General features: G+C 43.6%; 1 protein-coding gene across 9 annotated transcripts in view; it reads left to right on the plus strand.

Annotated features, from left to right (window-relative positions):
* The window catches only part of Erc1 (ELKS/RAB6-interacting/CAST family member 1), a 451367-nt gene extending 431483 nt beyond the window's left edge, over window positions 1-19884 (plus strand). For all 9 annotated transcript variants that reach the window (XM_013520186.1, XM_013520187.1, XM_013520189.1 and 6 more), the window contains one exon: window positions 14601-19884. In XM_013520186.1, coding sequence (XP_013375640.1) covers window positions 14601-14738 — 138 coding nt within the window. In that variant the 3' untranslated portion in view covers window positions 14739-19884. The remainder of the gene's footprint in view (window positions 1-14600) is intronic.
* The last annotated feature ends 5139 nt before the right edge of the window (window positions 19885-25023 follow it).

Consider the following 25023-nt stretch of genomic DNA (forward strand, 5'->3'; position numbering starts at 1 on the left):
TCCCCCAGCCACCTTCCAGTGCAAATGAAAGATGAGTCTAGGCTACATTCACTTGCCACTAGAACAAGTGAGGAAATATTCCTGATGTCTCAGCTTAGAACTCAATATTTAAACTGTTACGATGGTGCTTAGGTTCTGTGGCATTATATACCAATAACATTCTGTTCATTTGCTTGGGCTGCCATTTAATAATACAATAGACTGGGTGGTTTAAACAATGAAATTTTGTTTTCTCACTGTTCTGCAGACCAGAAGTCCAAGATAGGCGCCAGAGGGCTGGTTACTTCTTAGCAACCCCCTGGCTTTCCAATGGCTGCCTTCTCACTACCCTTGCATAGTATATCCTCTGTACCTGTGCATCCGTGGTGTCTACATGTGTCCAAAGTTTCTGTCCTTATAAGGACACAAGTCAGATTGGATTAGGGTCTACCATAAAGGTCTCATTTTGACTTAATCAGCTTTTAAAGGCACATCCTGAACCTCTGCGTATTAAGGCTTCACTGTACTAATTTTGGGAGGACACAGTGCAACCCATAATGAACATTATGAATAAAACAGATTCTTGGGGACTGTTTCACAATCTCAGTACTACTTAGATCATTGTTTCAGGGTTTCAAATAAGTGACTTCCAGACAAACTCTGCAAACTGCATTCCAAATAAGTAAATGCGAGGCTGTGCCTGCTCAAAGGTAGGCAGTACTGCAGAATCCATTTTATCTATGAATTGTACAATACTCCCTTGGGTGAGGTGCAGAGCTTTCTGGTTATTTCCATCCAGCAAGGTCTGTGGAAAGCACTTAGTGACTGAACCTTTCCGAAACAGCTGTCATAGACATAAAGCTATAAAATGTGACACAAATATTTGTTTAATGAATGAAACCTGGAAATGAGATTATGGTATTCTTCACTTTATACATGCTTTCTTACTGCCTTGACTGCCTCTTTTGACACAAAAGACCACCTAGTCACAAAAACTGCTCAACCTAGCATATGCTTGCTGGGTGAATGGAAGCCTTGAATTTTAACACTAAAGATAACAGATGTATTAGAAATTGCAGTGATGTTTAGTATCCCCAGTGTTTTTGTTTTGTTCTGTTTTGTTTTTGTCTTAGTTGAGACAGACTTTGGCCCTGCAGTTCAGGCTGGACTTGAACTCACTTTGTAGCCCAGGTTGACCTTGAACTCACAGCGATCCTCCTACCTCTGCTTCCTGAGTACTAGGATTACAGGCATGTACCACCATACCCAGCTGAGTATCAGGTTTTGAGATACGGGATTTTTCATGGAGTTCTTGTTAGAGGTAGGTAGCAGTTTTAATACCGTCCAACTAAAAGAATCTTGCTCTGGTCTAAGGGAATCTTGCTCTGGTCTAATCCTAAGCCAAACTAACATTTTACTGCTGGCTTGACAGAATAAGCATGATGTGGTAGCAGTTTTAAGCAAGTTTGGGTATTTAATAAGCCTCCTGCCTGACTGTTTCTCCCACCTACATGCCTGAAATTTCACTGGTTCATTTTATTCCTTTGAATCAGGCATCTCTCCAAAATAATGCCTTTTTAAATGAAAATACCTGGGAAGGGTAGCACATTCTATCATCTCAGCATGCCTAGAGTACCCAGGATTATGAGAACAGTGAGTGACTAGGAAGAGTTCAATAAAGGACAAGAGTGCTGGATTAATCTTTTCATTGTAGCCCAGGTTACAGTTAGTTTTAGGGTTCTCTTTAGGCAGCTTGTTATAGCTAGCATGTGGGAAATCACTCAACCTTTTGCAAGGCTTTAGCAAAACTAACTCTAAATCGGTAGACATTTCTTCCTGTAAGTGTACCACAGATGGATGTCAGGATACAACTAGCAGGGAAGGAAGGCAAGAAATCATGAAAGGATAAAGTTCTGAATTTTCTCTGGCCCCAGATGATGAGATATAGGATATATATAATGAGAAACCTTCATGAGAGCTAAAAATTTCTTCCAACTAGAAATAGTCTCCCAGTTGTCAATTGGGGATCCCTGTTAATTCTTTATTTCATAAGGCAAACCAGGGATGAGCTGTATTTAGTCATACATTATAAAATATGGAAAGAATTTAGACATGAGCTAATCTCTTTTCTTTTTACATAAGAGGAAGCTAAGGCCAGAGAAGTGAATGATTTGTCTGAGATGCTAAAGCTAAATGAGAGAATGAGGAGTAAATATTGGCTTCCACTTCAGACCTTTTCCCGCCACTCTCTCTTGCACCTCTGGAAGGAAATCCTCACTACCTGGCAGAGAATGCTCCATTAGCCACTGTGTTCTCCTTCAGTAAAGTGAATCTTTCACAGAATGCTGCCAGGGCACTTGCCCTCCAGCTCAGACGAAGAGCAACAATGGAGAGCAGCAGTTAGGTGCATTTCTGAGCCAGGTACCATGTGCCAACCAAGCCCTACGGGTTTCTTCATGGAAAAGTGTGAAAAGTGGATAGTAAAAACTATTAGGTTACTTTAGCCTCCTGCAGGGTGGTAGCTTTGCCAGCACCTCGGGTGCTCCCCATATGGCCAGCTGAATCCCAGGGTTAAGTACTGTCTAATATACCACAGCCCACAGACAGCCATCCTGAGGGTATCAGGAGTAATCAGACAGAGCCACATGCAAGAGTAATTGGGGCTATTGTTGGTTTCTTTTTTCTTTTTTTTTTTTCTTTTCCAATCAGATTTTATTGGTATATTTTAGATATACATAATGATCACATTCATCATAGAGAATTTGTACCTGTACACGATATAACTTGTTTTTTTCCTCCATTCACCTTCCCTCCCTTCAACCCCTAATATTGTTTGATTTGATTAGCCTCCCCAGGTTGTGTGCAGAAAGCTGGTTTCATTCCTCCCCCGTCTCTCTTTGCTTTTGTCAAGCTCATCTTCCTCCCCTTCCTTCCTCTGAGGATTGAGCCCACCTTCCGCTGAAGTTGCCTGCTTGGGAAGAGAAGCCAAGAGGAAAGATCCATTAATTGCCCTCCTCCTAGCAAGAACGAACTTCGGCATGAGCTTTACCTTCTCTTACTTGCCTGTCCCCTCCAGTAGAACAAAACCACATGGCACCATTTGAGGTCTGGAATGCTGTGGCTTTGCCACACTTTCTGGGAGAACAGCGCTCACAAGGGTGCTGACCCTTAGACATTTGTTGAACCAGATTAGAAATATCCCTGGAGTCTCTCAGTCTCATCCTCCCTCAGAGTATACACTGGCTGTAGGAGTCTGAGCTTTAGGGTTTTCTGGCAATATTTTCCTTTCAACTTCAACCTTCCCTAGAGCTTTCACATCACACCTTGTACTTTCTTCCCTTGACCAACCCAAAATCAGTACCATGCAACTCCAGACCCAGTCTGTAGCACCCTTCTCCTTGCCAGTCCACTCAGACACATCTTGCCATATCATTGTGTTGCACCCACCTCTTCCCACTGTACATGGTCATCCTTGCATATCATTCATACCCAGACTGGCCCACTTGACCCCAGAGCTTTGATTAGTGATGGATCCCTCTTATGCTCCTTCTGAGTTACTGGGATAGGAATGAGGATCCCACTAAAAGAACATTTTGTCATCTCACCAGGGAGTCAGGAGACACTAGACAGACAATGTATCACATTGATACTTGAAAGAAAATCCATCAAGATCCATGTCTCTGCAGAAGCCTAAGAAGTCTCTCTCTCTATTACAATGGCCCTACAGTCAATTACCATGTGCTGAAGACAGCAGAGAGTAGTCCTGAACATAGAGGGTACATTGAACACGTCCCACAGTGGCTGGGCGTCTTCGTTACTTTTCTCTCATGGCTGAGACAAAATACCTGACTCCCAGAATTAAGGAAGGAAAGATTTACTTAGCTCACAGATTGTGGAAGTTTCAGTCCATAATCAGCTGGTTTCAAGGCAGGGTGGCATAGCACAGGGACAGCACTTCAAGGCGCAGAAGACAGCCAGAGCAGAAATGGGGGAGCAGAGAGCAAGCCTCTTTCCCTCCCTTATATGGTATGCAGGCTGCCTGTCCCAGGGTGGGTATAGCACTCACACTCATAATCCCAGCATTGACCAAGAATCAGTCAAAAACTCTAGAAGCCTGCCCCGTGACTGCATATGGCTTTGGGGGGACATCTAGATACAAACCATAACACTGGGGAACTTCTTTCTGTCTTCCTACTTGGCCAGAGACATTGGCTGGACACAAACTTGGCCTTGTGCTCACTTAGCACTTAAGTCTTAGCTACAACAAAGCCTTGTTCTTAACACCCTGACAGTTTGAGCATTACGTTTCTTATTCAGTGTTTGGGTTTTAGGGCTTTATTTTGTTTTGTTTTGTTTTTTCATTCTTTCCTTTTTGACACTTTCCTTTTTGAGAGCCAAGCCAAATACATAAGCCTAGCCAGCTAACCTGGCCGAGTCTATGCTTCCCAAAACTCTGCTGCCACTCTGATGGATCCTTTTGGCAAGGAAAGGAATTTTTCTCCATTTTGATAATGACAGGCTTTTAATTTAAATGTCTCTATTCACTTCAGTTAACAGATTTGAGAGAGATAATGTGAAATATTACCAAAGTGACTGAGACAGTGTATCACAATTCTGTCTAGCTGGGAAAGCTTTGTTTAGAACACGCCACACTTTCTCAAGCAAGTCTCTGGCTTGGAAATGTCTTCTGAGGACCATCCCATGCCTCTTTTGCCTCAGGACTGTACCGTTTCTGTACATTCTACCAGAGGGGTACCTGGCTTGTTTGCATACAGTGCTGCCTCATGGTTACATCAGTGTCCCTTGGTGTTGCAGGGACATTCTGGCATAGGAGATGACTCCCTGTTCTCTTGTCTGGAATTTAGTAAGGGGCAAATGAGAGCAATCTAAATTTCCTATTAAGTTTTGTAGAGTTTTTTCCTGTTCTTTTATAGCTATATTTTCTCACCATACTCCTTCTCTGTCTGCCCCTTCTCCCCACATGCTCAGAGAAGGGTAACACTTCTGGGGAAAAGAAGATAATCTAGGAAGTTACTATAGCCACAGTATCACTTAGGAAATTTCAGATTATCTCAGCTGGGGACAAATATTTGAGAGAGGAAACCAGCCAGCACTGGTACTTGCTCAATGTACAGACCCAAAAAGAACTAAATGTTGTTTTAATTAGGCCTTTCAGATCAAGGTTAGTGATGGGAGAGCAATAACATATTTTTTTTTATTTTTAGTTTTTAGATAGGGTCTCACTATGTACTTCAGGCTGGCCTCCAACTCATGGTGATCCTCTTGCCTCAGCCTTCCAAGTGCTGGGATTACAGACGTGTGCCACCACATCCAGCGTCTATCTTACTTTTGACCTAAGTAACAACAGCCTTTCCTTCTTATAAAACAAATTCAGACATTGTCTGGCAAAGGAGCTCATCACAAGAGAGTGGGTGGGAGGAGGAGGCCACACAGCAACCTCCTCATCATCACCACTGTGGCAGTTAGTGTAGGGCGTAGGGAGAGACATTAAATTGTATGTTTGTCCAATAGATATTATGGCACATTTGTACAAGGCCCTGGGTCAATCCCCAGCACTGCAAAACAAAAAGAAAGAGTAGACCTTGTGGAAAACTACATTTCAATATTATTCCAGTTATTTAAAATTCAAAATAAAAAGTTATTCTATGTCTCCATATATCCTAAACAGCCTGCTGATTGAGGTTATGGTATGTAGGCCAAACCTGACCAGAATAAAGAACCATTGCTCCTTGATCCATCACCTCCAGAGCTCCAATCTTGTGCCAGTTTTATAGCTGACCTCAGGGCTTATACATTCTGGGACACAGCTGTTAATACCTGAACTCAGATTCTTGTCTGCTTAAACCAAAGTAGGCATTTCTTTGTAATTTCCTGCCCTCTACCATACCATCTGCAGAAAAGACTTCATCTAAGTCACTTCCAGCCACAACAGAATTTATCCAGTGACCTTTCTTGTAACTATCCTTTTTTCATATCCCTCAGTACATCCTCTCTTTCACCTCATCCTTTATGGCTGTGCATGGCAAGTTGTTTACCTTGAAATGAGGCCAAGTCTAGGAATACTTAGCTACTTTATCTCCTTTAAGCATTTTTTTCTTTTTTCTTTTTTTTTTTTTTTTTTGAGACAGCGTCTTGATATGTAGTTCAGGCTGGTCTTAAACTCCATATGTAGCCCTGGCTGGCCTCAAACTCATAGTCATCCTCCTGCCTCAGCCTTCTGAGTACTGGAATTATAGATATGAGTATTTCATATTTCCTTGCTTTCTAGAAGCTCTCTGTAATGTTTTTATTTAGCTGTGGAGAAATGTGACACCTACTTTAAAATCATTACTTGTGCCAAGCAGTAGATGTTCTGGGACAATTTCCCTAAGTCAACCAGCTCATTGTTCAGCTATGCTTCTATTCCTCCATCCAGCCCAGTTAGGGTCCTTATTGTTGCTGGTACTGGTAGTTCTGTGACCCAGTGCTGAAAGCAGGAAGGAGTTGGGTGATTTAGCTTGTAAGTGTCCTTTCCAAACAATGCCTTTGCATAGTGTGAGGCTGCAGACTCACATCTCTGAACCTCAGTTTTCCTTCTGAGGTTCCTGTGTCTATCTCTGCACCTAGCAGTGCTGGAAGTGGTGGCATTCCTTCTTCCCTGTGTTGTATGCTCTTCCAATATGTGGTGCTTTGAGCATTCTGATAGAGTTGCTGTTGCATTTGCGATTCTTGGCTCAGGTCCCTCTTACATTACTACTCTGAGCTCAAGAAGGGCTGAAATAGCTACTAAAAACAAAACATATTATAATAACATTCACCAGACAAAAGCAAGAAAATTCCTGCCAGAGGCCACCTTCACATCTCATACTTGTCCCATTTTCTCTCTTTAGAGAACATTAGCAGAGTAGGGCACTATATACTCTGTAGTTTATGCACCTTGCTCCCTACCAAAGATCTGTGTTCTCAGGGGATTTTTCATTTGCTTTTGTTTTCTTTATTTGGTAGTTGGTTGGTTTTGTGGCAATAAAGATCAAACCTAGAGCCCTGCACATGACCTGCTGAACCAATAGCTGCCCTTAAGCTACATCCCCAACCCATCAGACAGTTTAGATACAGAGATGTTTCAGATGTAATCTCATAAAAGCTCTTCAGCGGCTGTGGGTATCGCTTGATGGTAAAAGGCATGCCTGGCTCAAACAAGGCCCTGGGTTTGGTCTTTAGAAACTTGTAAAAAGTTTCTTTAAAGTTTATATTAGGGTTGTGAGCAGGCTATCAGAAATCAAGAAACAAAACCAAAAGAAACAGTCTGCAAAGGCATTAACAGAAATTTGACGGAAAAAGTGGCCAATAAGTATACTGCTAAATGATTGGCCTCAAATTTTAGCTTCAGTACTAGTGAAAAGAGCTGCAAGTGAAAATACCTTTGTGATACTTAGAAGATCAGCATGATAGGTGATTTGTTTGGCTGTGTGTATGTGTGTGTTTGTTTGACTGACTAATTCTCCAGTGGAAATGGCCACCCTTACTTGTTTGTGAGCTGAAAATTAGTACTTGTTTTAGCAGTGGTTGGTCACATATCTAAAATTTTAAAGAGGCATATACCAATTTGACCCAGGAACTTTAAGAAAATAGTCATAGGCCTACAAAGCCTATGTTCAGGGAGGTTCAATGCATGAATACTAATAGTAGCAAAAACTTGAAAACAAATTAATTTCCCAACAGTGGGAATTACTTAAATTATGTTATATTTTAGAAAAACTTTATAGTAATTAAAAGAAAGCATTTTATCAAATCATACAGACAGGACTGATGATGTAGCTCATTGGTATAGAGTTCATGCCTCACATCCACAAGGCCTGGGTTCCATCTCCAGCACTGCAAAAAAAATAGAAGAAATAAAAAGAAAATAGTTTTACTAGCATGATTTGACAGGTAAAGGGAACATTTACAAGGACATGTTTATCAAACTCTTGAAAAATGTGAATCTAAAGCTCTGCTTTTGGCCCTCTGGTAAAGCAGCTTATCATGGTTGCGGAGCATGTGCAAAAGAAAACAGTGCATGTCATCTTAGTTATTTTCCCCACTGCTCGGACACAATCCCTGACACCTACAGCTTGAAGGAAAGGTTTACTTTGGCTCACGGATTACAGAGGTTTCAGTCCCGAGTCAGCAGTCTCTGAGGAGGAACAGCGTGGTGGAAGTGCCTGGGCACAGGAAAGCTGCTCAGCTCATGGTAGTGAAGCAGAGCAGGAGTGAGGGGAGGAACCTGGGAGGGAAATACACCCTTCCAGGCCATGTCCACAGTTATCTGCCTCTTCTGACCAGGCCTGGCCTCCTAACAGAAAGTCAGGTATAAGCTCTTGTATCCAGTCACCTTCCAGAAGTCCTGCCTGTGAATGGAGGAGACTCCTTGGGAACATACAGATAAAAACCCTAACATCAAGGCTGTGACAAAAAAAAAAAGAGAGGGAGAGGAAGGGGCCAGACTCCCATAATCCCCTTCAAGGACATCTCCCCCATCCCCATGACGTAAAGAATTCTCCCTAGGCCCTACTTCTTAAAGGTTCCACCGCCTCCCAGTAGCACTGCAGACTGAGACCAAGCTTCCAGTGAATGGTCCTTTGAAGGACAGTCAAGATTCCAGCTAAAGTCACAGAAAATGAAAGATCTTGAATTGGTTATTCTTAGGTCTACAAAGAGGAAGAGAAAGAAGGAATTCATTCATTATGAGTAGGATGTAAGAAGCATTTTCATTAAATTCCAAATAGATGTTTTGTATCCTCTGGTAAATCCTCTTTTAAGTCTAAATGGGCCTTTCTTGGGCGGGAGGTGAAAGGAAGGCATGGGAGTAGGCTGTGGTCAGAGGCAAGGGGTGAAAGCAGCAGCGGGGCTGGGGGTATGGTTCAGTAGTAGAGTGGGTATTATTTCACGTGGGAGGCCCTGGGTTCAAGGGCCAACACACACACACACACACACACACACACACACACACACACACAAAGGCAACAAGAGCATATTCAGTGAGATCTGGTGAAGTCACAGCTAGAATATATTTTTCCACGTATCCACAGGACTCACTGTACTCCAAAACCATACATAGAGAAACTCCCCTTTCTTTAACATGTAAAATGCAAGTTAACAAAACATGTTAGAATAATGTGGTATTTATCCAGTTCCTTTACCTGGTCCCTCTTTCCTAAACGGCCTCAACAAACCCATTCCTTTGCTTCTTTAACTTTAGAATGACTGAACCAAGCATAGTAGCACATACCTATAATCCCAACACCGTAAGAGGCTAAGGCAGAAAAATTGTAAGTACAAAGCAAACCTGAGCAATTTAGTAAAACCTTGTCTCAAAATAAAAACAAAAATAAATTTGAAAAGAGGTGGGATGTAGTTCAGTGCAAAAGGTTCAATCTCATTACCACCAGCATCACTCTCCCAAAAAAGAATGAGCAAAGTTTTGCATTTCAAAGTCAGCAAAATAAAAGTCCTCATTTTAAAAGTTAGTTCTCTGCCTAGGGGTATATTCAGTGGCAAGGCCTTGGATTCAATCCCCAACATGAAAAAGAGAGAAGAAAGGAAGGGAGGGAGGGAGAGAAAGAGGGAAAGAAAAATTAATTCCAGCTTTACAAAACAGGATGATCTCTAAGATTATATCAAACCAAAAAAAATTAGCATATAATGGATCAAATGCCAGCAGCGTCTCTCCTTGTTCAGCCATGCCCACGTTCAGTACCTGCTTTCAGGTAAAATTCAAACCATGCAGAATCTCTAGAGAACAGAGAAAGACCTACCAAATGGAAAGCAACTCCAGCTAATAAGAAACACTTCCTTCTCTAGATGTTCTGATCCTTCCGATTCCTCTACTTGTAAATGTCTTTTCCTAAGCAAGCCATTCTTGAGAATTTGGGAAAAAAGCCTTATAATCTACCTCGGGGATGCTTGTTGGTTTTCCTCCTTAATTTTATTCAGTTACTTTTAGTCATACTTCCTCCTCCAGTGCTAAATCACTCTTCCCCCTTCTAGTGTACACTCTCCTGACACTCACAGGTAGTAATCACATTCCCTGCCTTTAGTTTTCACTGAGTTTGAGTCTACATATTTAGTCCTTCTAATTCTGTCTCATAAACTGGTCCTTTCAGCTTCTTAGTCGTGCCTTTATGTTTCTTTGAACTTATTCCAGCTGTTCTCCATGTTTCTGGTAATGAGGTGTCTGACATGGAATACAGGGCCCCATGGCTTCACTGAGACCATGTAATGCAGAGAGGTCCTCCGTGGGGTAGTGCCCAAGCCCAGCCAGGCCAGGTCCTTGTCACTCTCGAAGAGCTAGTATTACTGTCAAGATCCAATAACCCCTATATCCCTGAACTTCTGGGAACAACCAACCACATTTTCTACTTCCTGCCATAGCTCACACTGTTTCTCCACTTGAAGTTACCCTCTTTCTGTCCTCTGCTATCAACTGTCACTTTAAGAAACACATCTTGCCCCTTCTGTTCAAATTGAAAGCAATAATGTTTTCTCTCTACTTTTGCGTGGTCATTTACTACACAGTCCACTTTCCTTGTAGGTTTTTTTAAATATGTAATTCATATGCCATATAATTTTCCCATTTCAAAGATGTAATTCAGTACGTTTGCTATGTTCTCAGAGTTGTACATCTGTCACTATAATCAATTTTCAAACATTTTTATCACCCCCAAAAGAAACTCATACCCAGTGAGTGACTTCTAGTGGTCACTTCTAGCTACCCCATCATATTCCAGTCCTAGTTTCTCACTCTGAATTTACCTCGTTTGGATATTACACAAAAATGGAATCATCCAATATGAGGCCTGTTGTGACTGGCTTCTTTTACTTACTAGAATGTTTTTATGTAATATATATAAAATATAACTAGACCTAATGTGTAGCATGAATCAGAACTTCATTCCTTTTTATTGGCCAGTTAATAGTTTGAGTGAATAATGTATACACTGTATCTGTCCTTTTTCACAGCCTTAGGATATCAAAATTACACCTTTAAAAATACAAGCAGGTGAGCTGGGTGTGGTGGCACATGGCTGTAATCCCAGCATTTGGGAAACTGAGACAGGAGGATCACCCCAAGTTCAAGGCCAGCCTGGGGTACTTACTGAGTTCAAGGCCAGCCTGAACTACAAAGCTAAGACCCTGTCTCAAAAAAAGGGGAAAAAAGACACGCAGCTTTGATGGGTATTTATAGTTTTAAATTCCCATTTTTTCACTGCAAAAACGGATGTTGTAGTGTTATATAGACAGAAAGACCCATATTCTGGTCCCAAAAATGGACATGTACAATTAAATTTGGTTGATGACACCAAACTGCTGAGAAGTCTATATTCTCACCTATAGTTGTTCACTAGTACCCACTTTCCCAGACTTAGCACACCTGATTGTCAGCAATCTCTGAAACTTTTACTAATATGATACACAGGAAACACCTATCTTACTTGATTTGTGTTTCTTTAACTATTAACGAGGTTGGATATCTCTCAGTTTATCAGTTATTTGTATTTCTTCTATGAGGTTTTTATTCATATTTTGTTTTTCTATTAACTTATTGGTCTTTTAGGCTTATAGTACCATGTCTTCTCTAAATTTTCTATATCTATATATGTAGTACTTTTTAAATTTTTTTAGACAGAAAACCTGGGGAAAAAGTTACTAAACTAAAATGTTAGTATCTTCAGGATTATCTACTTGAGAAGCCAAATTAGAATAAAAACTCTTTCATGAGAAATACATAAGTGACTTACAGAGCCTGTAGGCCACAGATGCCTGGCTCAGAATATAAATTAGAGTTGTGTAGAATCTTCCTGGGAAAGCCTGAGATGAGAACCTGAAACAACACAACCTTGTATCTTTCCCTAGTTGACTTCAGTTCCACTGAGTCTCAAGAGCTAAACCCTTTCTACCTGCCTGTGTTGTGGGTTGTTTTGTTTGCAGCTCTCTTAGTATATGTGCTGCCAAAGCAAGCACCTTTGCAGCTATCTTGACAAGGCAGCTGTCCTCCTAGGTTTCCCTCTGTGACGTATTTGTGTGACACAGCCAGACCCAAAGATGTACCAGGACTTAGTGTGCTCTAAATCTGGCTAGGTCATTTAAGGGCCAGACTTAGACCGCACCAAGTCTTGGTGCATCTCAAGGATTTAATGAGAGAGTCATATAAAGTGCAGTGTAATGCTGATGTGTTCAGAATGCTTGATAAATGTTAGATGTTATGGTTAATGTTATTAAATGGGTAAGAGTGCCCAGAAAAAGTAAATAGATCAAAAAGCAAAGAGAACCACATTTTAATTCCACTGTCAGAATCTACGTGCTGTGAGCCAAGAATTAGCTTCCTCAACTACAGCAGAGTAGGGAGTAGAACTAACCATCTACTTTGTTTTCTTTGTTCATTAAATCCCTAAAACAACCGTGTCAAGGTGTTATTTCGCCATTTTACAGGTAAAAAGAGACCAAAGTCAAATAAAGTAATAATTGGCAGAGTTAACATTAAATGCCAGACATTCTAACCCTGGAGCCTGTATTCTTAACTATATTTGGGGGGACGGGATGGTTTTTGTTTTTTGGAGATGTGGTTTTGCTGTGTAGTCCAGACTTTGAACTCACTGTGTAGCTCAGGCTAGCCTCAAACTCATGTTCTTCCTGTCTCAGCCTTTAGGATACTCAAATTACAGACATGTGCCATGCCGTACCCACTTTTATAATCGAATTTTAATTCTACTCTCTTTCCTAAAACCTGCTCTGCCTCATATTTTTAGTCTAACTTGTTCAGTTTCCTCAGCTAGAAATTGTCAAAAGTGACTCCATTTTCCTTTACTTTTTAAATTTTTTTTTAATTTTAAAGACAATAATAAAAAAAGTACAGAATTTCAAAACAAGATAATAGGAAATTAACAATGATTATTATATTGCATATTGTTATTGTCAAAGTAGTTGCTCAGATTACGAGACATAGGCATGTAAAATTGATCAAATAGTATAAACACTAACTGTTCCTTTCAGTGAACTAATAGAAATTAGTAGTACAATTATCATAGCTAATACATACATGTATATTCCTTCCTTTTCTCCTTGCCCCCATCCTAGTTATTCTTTCCTTTTTGAGCAGTTTCTTTCCCTTTCACATTCTCCTTCACTTTAACTCCCCTTTGACAAGGCTGAAACACATGTGGGTCCTCCCCAGTCCTTGATCTGCCTTTGCCCTCCTTAGCTCTGACCTGGGTTTGCAGCCACAACCTCGATGTAGCCTTCCTTCCACTCAGCCTGACATGTCTTTCTAACCTTCTGCATTATCTTCTAAAAAGATAAAGTTGATCTTGTCACTGGACTGTTATGAAACTCTTGGACTTCCTTTTTGTCATGGTGTTAGTTTGGGTTTGTGTTTTAACCAGATTATGTCTGAACTACTGGCTTCATGTACATTCTGACCCTCTCCTGTCATTTCAGTTCCATTCCTGCCTTTCTCCACCCAATCTCGTCTCCACCCATTTCAGCCGTCCTAAAAGTTTCACACATCCCGGGGTGCGTGCCAAGTCCTTTCTAGCTCCACACATCTACATTTGTCTCATGTGCTCAAAAGCTTCTTCTGCCTTTGATCTCCCAGACAGACTTCTTTTTAGTTCTCAAGATTCAGATCCTAGGCACCTTTAATAGCACCTTCTTAAACTCCTCTGGGATGAAACAGTCATTATGTCCCCCCACAGCATATGTTTGTGCCTCTTCTGGGCCCTGACTATCCTGGATTATAACGTATCTATTCATATGCTTGTCATCTCCATTAACCTATGGACCAAATCCACCCATTTTCAGTTGCTAGCACATAGTAAGCACTCGATAAATTTGGCTAAATGACAGGATGTTAGAGGGGGTGTTGAAAACAACAGAAAGTTAGAAGTATGCTTACTCCTAAACAAATGGACTATCTTACGTTTCTCCAAGTGATCTGTTGAGCTAAATGAGTAGCCTAAGGTAAGACCTAATGCACAGAATAAAATTAATATAGAGCAAGTGGTCATAAGTTTCCTTAAGGCAGAAAGTACCATGCAAGGTTAAGATGCTGTCTGAGGTGATCTGTGCCTTCCTCTCCCAGTTGTGTTTGTGCGATTGTAGCACCATGGAGAAAACATTCTACCCAGAGTGAGAGGGTAGGGTTGAGTCCCAGCTTTGTAAGTTATCAGTTTTCGGGCCTTGTACTCGTTTTTGCACTTTGGGGTTGGGTTGGGTTGGTTTTGAGACAGAGTCTCATTATGTAGTTCAGGCTGGTTTTGTATTCACTACGCAGCACAGGCTGGCCTCAAAGTCACAGCTGTCCTCCTGCCTCAGCCTCCCAAGGGCTGGGATTACAGATGTGTGCCACCACACCTGGCTCATAGTCTCTCACTTCTTTAGGTCTCATTTTCACGAACAGACATTTGATACTTTCATATTTTCTTTGTTAATTTTGATGCAGGGATACTAGACAAAGAAAGTGCTTCTTGTTGTTTATTGATGAGCAGTAATTTTTTTCTTTTTTCTTTTTGATGAACAGTAATTCTTAATTCAGTGCAAGTTGTTTTATTTTATCTGAAATCTACCTCTCCTTTCCCTTTCAGCTTCAGAGTGAGTTAGAAAAGTGTGAGCGGGACAATGCAGAATTGCAGGAGTTTGCCAATGCCATCCTTCAACAGATCGCAGACCACTGCCCTGACATCCTGGAGCAGGTGGTCAATGCCCTGGAAGAGTCATCCTGACCCTGCCGTATGGGAAGTGGCCAGCCGAGCCGCTGAGAGAGTCAAGGAGCCAAGAAAGGGAAACCACAAGGAGTAGGCGTCCAGAAACGTCTCGCACCAGACACTACAAACTGCATCCTGTGTTGCTCACTTGAAGAAGTGTGGTCCCGGCCTGTTTCTGCATCTGTCGTCTTACGCTGCCTTTCTGCTGTCACTGTTGTGTCTGCATTAATTTTCTTGGTGTCCAAGGCAGCCAGATGGCTGTGTCTCCGTGAAGAACTGACCTCCTGTCATCAGAAGTGGGGAGCTGTGGAAGCTGGTGCTCTACCCTCAGAGGGACATGAAATAAAGAGCCCATTCCCTGCTGTCCTCTGACAGGACAGCCGCCTCTGGGATCTATCCCGAGTTCAGCATAGTGGGAGAGTTCTCACACTGGAGCAGAGCGCTGAGTGTTCTAATTTCACAATGGGTGCTTTCTCCCAAAGGGTAAAATGATTTCAAAAAGCATAGAAAAAGAGATGGGGAAACAGATCAGAGACAGAGACAGCCAGCCTCTCCTTTCACTCTCATTTGTTTGTTTTTCCTGTATAGTGATTTATAGGCATTGGGGGCAGAGGCTGACCTGCGCTGGTTTAGCTAGCACTCACCTCCAAGTGTGTCTTCTCCCCAGCCCTGACTGTCTCATCTTCCTTGCTCTGTTCCTCAGTTAACAGGAGGAGTATGTGAATGGTCTTTCCCCTGCTCCCTCTTAAGACCCTTGATCTTCCCCTGCTTCACTGTTAGATCAGATATCTCTGACTAATGAAGAAGAAGGCTTGACATGTTGGGTGCTGTCGACACCCACTGCAGCCTTACTTCTCCCGAAGGTAATGTTCCTTGGGGTCAGGCTAGTTTCTTCCTATAACTCCCAGAATACCACCTGCCTCCCTGCACCCACACCCAGCTCCTACAGCACGGTAGTTTCTGAAACACGCAATCATCTTTGACACGCAATCATCAACATCACTCTTCACTTTGCCCTTGCCCCGTGTTCTCAGAGTCCAGGCCTCATTCACTGCCGGAACCGTCTTCTGGTGCAAATGAGTCTGTCTTACCCCACACACATTCCATCCTGCATTCCTTCATTCAGAGATTATTTATGAAAATCCCTACTGAGTGCAAGTCAATGTGTCACATACCCATCCTTGAAAATGTCTCCTTTCAGTGAGGGAAAGGTATGGTAGGTTCTTCGACACACACTTGGTTAAGTCAAAGCGGAAGAGCATCACACCTTTCCGTACCCGCTCTGAATAGAAAGTAGCTTTTCTAGAAAAATCTCACAACTCATCATTTCTTGTAATAAAGGAAGTGATGGGTTTGGGTTTTCGTCACCTGTTTGTAGTATTCCATTTGATGGGCCAGGATTTGCTGTTTGTTGTTGATACCCTTAAAGAGTATTCTGTTTAGGGGACTGTGAGTACCTACTTGTAGAGAGTGATTTTTTAACGTGGGACTGAGAACTCAGCCAGCTTATGCTGAAATCAGAAAGGTATAAGTCCAGATGAAGGAATTAGAATTTTGGAGACATTTTTCCCAAGTATAGACAATGGCAGTTGTAAATAATTAGGCACGAAGAAATAGACCACTTGACCCAAAGCTAGCCCTCTGACCACCTCTGCTACCAAAAATCCTCTAAACACTTTCTGGTAAGAGTTGCTGGAGTAAATATTTTTGTCTTGGTTCTCTTCTGTCCTTTCCCACTTCCCAAAAGATTTCATGCTGCACAGAAAGACCTCACAGCCGTCAGTCTAGGATCTCCCTGCCTGTCCCATTAACTTACATAGTCACTGCTCTCGCTCCCCTGCTTCCCTGCTATAAAACAATCCCTTTCATGTGAGAAGCTGTGGGATGTTCCTTATTAAAGGCTTTACTGGGCTCTGTCCATAAACCTCTCACCATGATGTTTCTGCTGGAGGGCTGGCCAGAGGAGGTGCAGGGGTTAGATGGTAAGTGGTGGTCGGTGGTGTTGTTACCTCAGTTCTGTTTGTTTACTTACTGACTGCCCATAAGTCTTGTAGAAAGTACCCAGTATTGCAGGGCTGAAATACTAGAGTCTCACTTTGCCCGCCATAGTGTAAGAAACTAAGGTGTGATAATGGCCTTTACAGGGCTGCAGTGGAAAAGAGAAAGTAGAAGCGGGTCACGCCCAAGGCAGAGACAGTCATGGCACGAGACATGTCAGGCAGGCTCCCTGGACCTAGCCATCGGCTTTGGTCACCTAATGCAATGCCTGCGGCTCTGGCCCTTTGGTATGTGGCTCTCACCGTTCCTGCTGTCTCCTCTTCATCCCAGCCTCCCGGAACACTTCCCCTTCAGAAAGACAGGTGCTTCTGGGAGGAAAAATTTCTGGGACAGACATCCTCTATGCAGCCTGCAAGAAATTTCCATAATCTTTCTTGGGTAGCAATCTAGCAGCTCAAATGATTCTGGGGACTGTTTGGCTAAAGTCTGACAGTAAACATGGCCTACCTTTATATTGCAGGGGCAATGTTAATTCTTTTTCCAACATTGAGAGTACCTCAGTGAGTTCCGATCATTCATTGAGCCAACGTTTATTAAGTGCACAACTCCCATCACTCCAGCGTTTATCATTCCATGACCCTCTTGTGTGCATGGTATCACAGGCCACTCAACTGCCACTAGTGTGTACAGCTTTGAGAACTCACTGCAAGTCTCCTGTAGTCTTTCATACACATCCATTCTGTGGACAGATCTAGTTGCCCTTTAGTACCTAAAGGTCTATACCCCAAACCAAGGTCATCATGAGGAGGATTATGAGAAAAGGGGATAGAAGCCACCTGGGGTGCATCACTAAAGAAATGCTGTGTTTCTCTTACCTTTTTACATACCTATATCCCAGGGAGTCTTTGAGTTAACAGTGAGGTGTCTGAATTGAGATTTGCAAGGACCGGAATACCACTTGCAATGGGAAAGACTGTAAATGATCTTTAATTAAGAAATAAGGGAACCCCAAATTTATCTCAGATCTAAACTTTGTCCTTGAGCCTCACAGTCTAAAGAAGATCTAAGTGCATCTCTTTTCTTTACATTGGAACTTTAGAAATAATAGGAAAGCAGATGGAAGCCAGGGCCACCTTCAGTGTTGCTAGAGGCAGTGTGACTTGCCACTTTTTATAATTAAAATAATGCTTTTCCATGAGGAACTGATTGACTCACCACTCCCCAGAGCGAGAGAAGAGGGAGAAGTCATCACAGAGTCTTCAGTCCACTGCTGTCCTCATCCCTGCCCCCTGATGGTCGTGATTGGCATCTGGACTTGCTGATCCAGGAGCCATCACTCCCTCCTGTCTGACCACATCTCTTATGCATAGGCCCATTGGCTACTCTCAGGGTCTTCGAGGAAAGAGCAAAGCAAGGAATGTGTCGCTCTATAGAAGGAGGTCCTCGTGTGGCCTTTCCTACGCTGCAGCGCGCCCTGTGTCAGCAGTGTCAGTGACTTTCTTATCTGTCTCCCTAACTTCATGTCCCCACCTATGAAGAGGAGCAAGAGGAGAATGGACCTCAGCACGGGGAGCGGCCCTCTGTGACCCCAGCCCTCAATCACTGCCAATTCCTGGGTTTCTCAGGAAGGACTGGGACCCTCCAAAGAACATTTTAAAAAAGAATCTACGGTTTTCCCCATGTGACAGAGAATATTAGCCAAAAAGAAAGTGTGCATTAAGCGGAATCCTTCTGAACAAAATGGCTGTGTTTACCTACTCTTTTTAAGCAAAAACTTTCCAAACTTTTTAGTGTTAAACTATAACCAAGTGTCTCCTGATTTTTTTTTTTTTTTTTTCAATATGTTTAGTGAGTGCTGTGACTCTGTTGTAGGTATTTTTTCTCCTGCCCCTTTCAGGGGAGAAGTGGTTTTTGGGGTTAATTTGGGGGAGTGAATTTCTGTCCCTTCCCACCTCTTTTGTTTCTCTGCTTGTCAATATTGTCTGTGTGATTCAGAGAATTGGGGCAGTTACTTTGTGTCCTTTGTTGCAAATACTAAAACATTAAAAAGTAGCTGTAGAACTGAAAAAAAAAAATCTGTGTTTTTAAAATGCAAACCAAGACCATGTTAATAAAGAAATTCAAGCTATGAGGCAGCCAAGCTCCTCCCCCTCCTCCCACGCTGGCTGAGGTATCGGCCAGGCCAGCCACTTGGGAAATACAGTGACCACACTCCAGGTGGGTGGCTGCCTGCGTGTGGCTGACAACTGCCGAATACGAGAAACGAGAATCTAGGGGCGGGAAGGCTCTCAGTCATGCCGGGATTCTCCCATACTTCCTCAGGACCTCTGGGTAAAGGTTTCAGAGTTGACCCAGAACTACCCTTACTCCATCTAGGTCCCTGCCCAGTGTGCCTCGCATTGTGTGGCAGCTGGATTTGACTCCTTGGCCCCTGCCTGGCAGGCCACAGGACCTTTTTCCTACCCACTTGGTGCTATATCATCCGGTGACCATCCCATAGGGCCGACGCTGGCCAGCCTGGAGCCTGCAGTCCAGGTGCAATGAATTGTTCTCAGAACTTGGTTCCTTCTGACTCAGACCCTAGATTTCTTTCCCTTGAAGCTTTTTAAACCCAAATCTCCCAGGCCCAGACTCACTCTCTTGGCCCCAGACATGCCAGGGGCAGGAAAGGAAATGAACCATACTGAAGTGAGAACGCATCCCTGGGCCAGAGTGAGCACTTCAGCCTGCCCCTCTTCCCGTGCCGTACCAGTATTGCATCTCTGAAACAGACCTGCCAGGAGGCACTTGCAGCCTGTCAGGCCGGCCTGCCCCACTGCAGGACATCCAGGTGGGCACTTGGGATTCACTCCCCTCTTTGAGAAGAGACGTGTTGCACTTTAGTGGGGAGCCAAGGAGTGCTGGGTACTGGCCCGTTGTAGCTTGAGTCCCTTTGATAACAGTAGCAGCAGCCTAACGGTGTCTGTGATGCAAGCACACCTACTGCCTTCAACTGTACATGTGTGTGATTACTGGAGTCTTGTTGCCAGCTGAATAAGGACATTCAAAGAGATTGTGTTCTGTTCAACTTCGCCTTGTTTGTTATTGTAAACACTTTGTTCATTTTTTTTTCTTTTTTATTCACAAACTAAATCCATCAGGAAATTATAAAGTTATTTAAAAACTGTGCTGCGTACTTCTTCGAGTCTTTTCATCCGACCATCAGGCAGGTGATATCCTCCCGTCCTGGAAAAGCAGTAAGAGACCCGTGGTTCCCAGGTCAGCTGCAGTGGTGTAGGTAACCTGAGAGCCCGGGGACTTAACACACCCTGCAGGGGTTGGTACCTTATCCACAGGCCCACTGGGGTGTTGAGAGGGCCGCTTTAGGTTCCCACCCAAACTCTGGCTATCTTCTCAAACTCCCCTCCAGCTCCCTTTTCCTCCTTCACATCCTGAGCCCCGAGGATCTGCCACCCCGATGTGATGGAGCTGCTCATGCCAAGATGGCAACAGCAAGCGTGGTCACGCCTCAAGAGGGTTTTGCTCGGAACTGGGATTTGTGCCTCGGTGGGCTGTGCTCTGATGGGTTAACTCAGTGTGCGTGCTGAGTCGGCCAGCAAAGTGAATACCAAGAATGAAAGGGAGCCAGAGGATGCTGCGTGTGAGAACGGTCGCTGCCACTTCTGATTTCACCTGGGGTCTTACGCTCAATAAGAAGCTATTCTGGGGAAGGGGCTGGGGACTTAGCTCAGCAGCACAGCGTCTGCCTGGCAAGCGCGAGGTCGTGAGTTCGATTCCCGGTACCAAAAAAAGAAACTATTCTGGGGAATTTCTTTTACGAGAATTAATTGGCTGGGTAGCTCCACTTCTGTGTCTACCCCAGAAACAAATGAGAAGGTCTGGTTTCTGTGTTCCCTCCGCCAGGGTAAATTGTGATGCCACTTGATCCACCTGTGGGGAAGGGTCCCGCTCCTCTAGGGCTTGGCTCTCCGTGCTTCCCTCTCTCCAGGCACAACAGCTGCTCAGAGGTTCCACCAGGTCAAGGAACGCCTGGGAGGCATGGCACTGGGTACAGAAAACTTGGCTGTAACTGTATGCGACCGGCCAGGAACAGTTTGGCAGAACATGCACTGCCCACTACGTAAAAATCACAACCACAAGCAGGAGTATCCACAGGAGCCGTCAGGTTACACTGGTCAGCCGTTTCCAGGGCATTCCATCATTTTTGAACTTGTTCACTGTGTGGTCTGCTGTTCAGTCTGTGGATCCAGGCCTCATGGGTTTGAGGAAAATGTATGAGAACTTCCAATTGAAAATTTCATCCATTAACTTGGGTTTTTCTCTGAATTGGAAAAATAGCACTATGACTTGGTTTTTGAGGTGGAATACTAGCTGGGACACAGATGATGAACTAGTCAGGGCCTAAGATGAGACCCACAGACCTTCCCAGCTCCCCTGGGACTTCCGACCTTGCAGCTGTTCCTTCCCTCCACTGCCTTTGTTGGTTCTGTCGATTGCTTTCTAAAAGCTGCTTTGAGAGTAAAAAGCATAAAGTTGCTTTTGCACATCTATTGCTTTAACCCAGCGGGTATGTTGAAAGAGGGGAGGGGCAGGATGTAGCTGCACAGAGATTGGCTAATGAGTCAGTAATGGAAGCTGGGCATCAGGTAAACCATTCTCCCTACTCTGTGTGTATTCAAGGCTCTCCTGAGTAAGGTAAACGATCACTTGTTATCCTGCCCAGCCACCACGCACAGAACCTCTTTCCCCCAGAACCCCAGCAGTTGCCTTTCAGCAAGTAGCATAATGCACAGTTCATCTTGTGTGTTCCTGTTTATGGGCCCTAGGGACACAAAGATGAGTAGCTAGTGGCTTGTCGTCTTGCAGGTTCAGTTCCCAGCATTGGATGTCGTTTGTCCCATTTCATCTTCGCAGCACTCCTTGAGGAAAATCTTCTTACCCCTTTGCAGATGAGGCACGGACTAGTTTAAAATGGCCTAAAGTCACACAGCTGGGACAGAGTAAAGCTAGAATTTAAACCTAACTCTGCCTCCGGAGTATTCTTGCACCCATGCTTGTGGCCACTTCCCAAGGAGCTTCCAGCTAGGCAAGGAAACTCATTCCAGCAATCCCTAGCATGAGATCCAGGAGCAGCGGTTCTCAGAGCCTGTGCTTGGGCTTCCCAGTAGGAGTTGTTCTAGTAGAGGCACTCAGGGAGAGGGACGTGGGAGAGTACACAGGGTGCGGGATAGCCTTGAATGGTTACAACATTGCTTGGCTGAAGATGAGGAGGGGCAGTGACAGCACCAAATGTAGCTTGAAAAGAGCTGGTTGAGCCCCAGCACTCAAAGGCTGCTAGGGCCCTGAATAGCCCCGCTTGGGAGAGCATCACCTCACAGCCTAGATAGAGCCCATCCTCCCCAGCTGCTCACTAAAGAGAAGCTTCCCAGGGGATGATTAAAAAGGGAGGAGGGTAGGCATGGTGGCTCACACAACACTCAGGAGGCTGAGGCAGGAAGATCACTGCAAGTTCAAGGCTAGCCAAAGCTACACAGTGAGACCCTTTCTCAAAAAAAAAAAGCACCTGGCTTGTCAGTACTGGAAAGTTAGCAACATTGCTGACTGAGTGCTCTCTGGTCACGAAGGGAGAAGCCAGGTGAGAGGGCAGTGTGGATGGTCCCTGTGAGACAGAGCATACCACATCTTTCAGGTTAGGGACCTCTGCCACCACACAGCTGGGCCCCTCCCAAAGATTATCTCATTTAACCTTCTATGACTCCACAGGGCAGATACTAACCACTGTTTCTCTGATAATCTAAAAAATAAAGTCACCCAGAGTTGCATAGCCAGCCGGTGATGGCCCTGAGATCTAACCTATGCTGGTCCATTTTCAACTTGCACCATCAGAATCTCCAGAAAAAATTTTCTGGCTGGAGGCAGCAGGGCCGTGGTACAGCAGTGGCTTCAGAGGAAGGCAGGACATTGTATGCCTGGCTTTGTCACCATCAAGGGAGATGTGAATCCTACCACAATTTTGTGCTCTGTTAGGCTCTGGACACCATTGACTTCCTGGGAATCACTGAATGTCCTCACCATCGTTGGGCCCTGGATGGAAAAGGAAAGAGGTTTGCAGACTTGGAAATGACACACCAGCCCTTCCTGTCCACAGACATTTTTCCTTTACCACGTTGTCTAGGGAAGAAATGGCTCCCCTGCCATTAGCAGTGGCTTACAGGGTGCCGTGGCTTCATGTACTGGAAACAATCCCCACATTCTTACATTGGTAATGTTTGAAGGTGAGACCTTTAGGAGGCAGTTAGAAGAAGCAATGAGGGTGGAGCCTCCATAAAAAGACAGGTGGCTTTATAAGAGGAAGAGTGACCCAAGCTATCATACTTGTTCTGTCTCACTGTTATGGTTTGTGTCTAAATGTTTCCCCAAAACTTCATGTGGTCATAGATGCGGCTTTTTCAGAGGTGGCTGAATCTAGAGTGTGTGATGCTGGAATTAGGGTGTTTGATATCTAAAACAACCCACTGATTGGTTCGGCAGCACCCTAATTCTGGTAGCCTAGATAAAGTATAAGAAGGGCAGAATAAACCTGCTAAGGTACCCCTCCCTTTCCCTGTTTTGCTACATTCTGCCCACCGTGAAGTGTTTCTCTACACCACCCTGCCCTGGAGGCAGCCAATTATGGACTGCACCAACTACAAACTGTGAGCTAATTAAACCTTTCCTCCTTTAACTTTTGGTGTCAGGTATTTTGTGTCTCAGCAACAAGAAAAGTAACTAGACACCATGTGATCTCCTCTGCCCTGTTATGACACAGCAAGATGGCCCTCACTAGATGCTGAGTGGATGCCAGTGTGTGATTAGATCTCCAGAACTTTGAGCCAAATAAACTTCTATGCTTTGTAAATTATGTAGTCACAGGTATTTTGTTACAGCAACAAAAAAATGGACTGAGACATGGGGTGGTATGAGATACTCACAGCCTTCTGCCAGTCATAGCTAAGGAACGCTGTCTCCTTCCAACTATCTCTGTGATAGCATGCTGACATCCTGGTTTCCCTTCCTGAATCAACTCAGTTGGTTTGACCACCCTCCCTGGTTCCCTCCTCCCTGTCTCTCAGCTTCAGGCTATGCCAGCACTTGTGCTCCTTGGCCTTGCTCGTAAAGCCAAGAAGCTCAAGCTATGCTCCTTTTAAGGAAAAGACTTGGAGATGTGCAAAAAACAAAACAAAACAAAAATAAAGGAGTCCTTCAAATGTCTGCAAAAATCTCTACGCCAAAAAGCTATCTCTGGTGTCTGATGGAATTCCCATTCAGGAGATAGTTCTCATTTGGTGCATCTTGAGCCTGGGATGATGATGAACATGACAACAATGATGATGATGATGACAAAGATGACAACAAGAATGATGATTTTATTCTTAATACCCTTGAGGTATAAGCCTGGATCCATTGGACCTTTCCCTTACTTTTCTACTATAAGTTTGTAGTTTAGCATTATAGTAGCTGGCTGTGTGTCTCAGTACCTTTCCCTGAGTGTTACAGGAAGCAATCTATGTTTTTACTCACTTGGCATGATGAATGGCAAAGAGTGTGCATGTGTATAAAAGTGACAAAGTGGGGTTTGGATCCATTCTTATGCTCTGTGGAACAGTATTTTGAATATGTATATCTGAGCATCACAGAGGGTCCAATAGACCCATACTGCTCCAAGATGTGTTTAAAAAAAAAAAAGCTTTCTTTTGATTGTTCTGGAAGGAGTAGCCCAATTCAGTACAATGGCACATGAAAAACCAGATTTGCAAGTCTTAGAAGAGGTCAAAGTGAATCATCAGAGTACTTATGCATGAATGATGAAATGATCCACTATGGTAAAGAAAAACAACAACATGTTTTCATAACAGAAGAGGGGTGTAAATGGATGATGATGATGATGATGATAACTTTGATATTGGTCATGTGAGCCAAAGTTCCTGTGACAGTGAAATGGAGCAGGAATCAACTGATACAGACACAGGGAATAAAGACCTCCACTTAGATGACAAAACAGCAATGTGAATACATCTTTGACTAGTTGAAATGTTGCAAAATAGCCATATAACCAAGTGGAATGATCCAATGTTAGAACTACGTCCAAAAATATAGTGCAGATCGTGGCAAGGATGAAGCCTATTGGACAGAATGCCAGCACTGCCATTCATTGTTGGAAATTGTAACAGACAAAATGCTACAGGATGCTGTGAAATACAGGCTGAAATGCACGTAAAACCTTCTGTATGCACCAATAGCCATATTCAAAAATGTATGTTTTATG

Source organism: Chinchilla lanigera, unplaced genomic scaffold (assembly GCF_000276665.1).
Source record: "Chinchilla lanigera isolate Chin_1 unplaced genomic scaffold, ChiLan1.0 scaffold00053, whole genome shotgun sequence".
Taxonomy (NCBI): domain Eukaryota; kingdom Metazoa; phylum Chordata; class Mammalia; order Rodentia; family Chinchillidae; genus Chinchilla; species Chinchilla lanigera.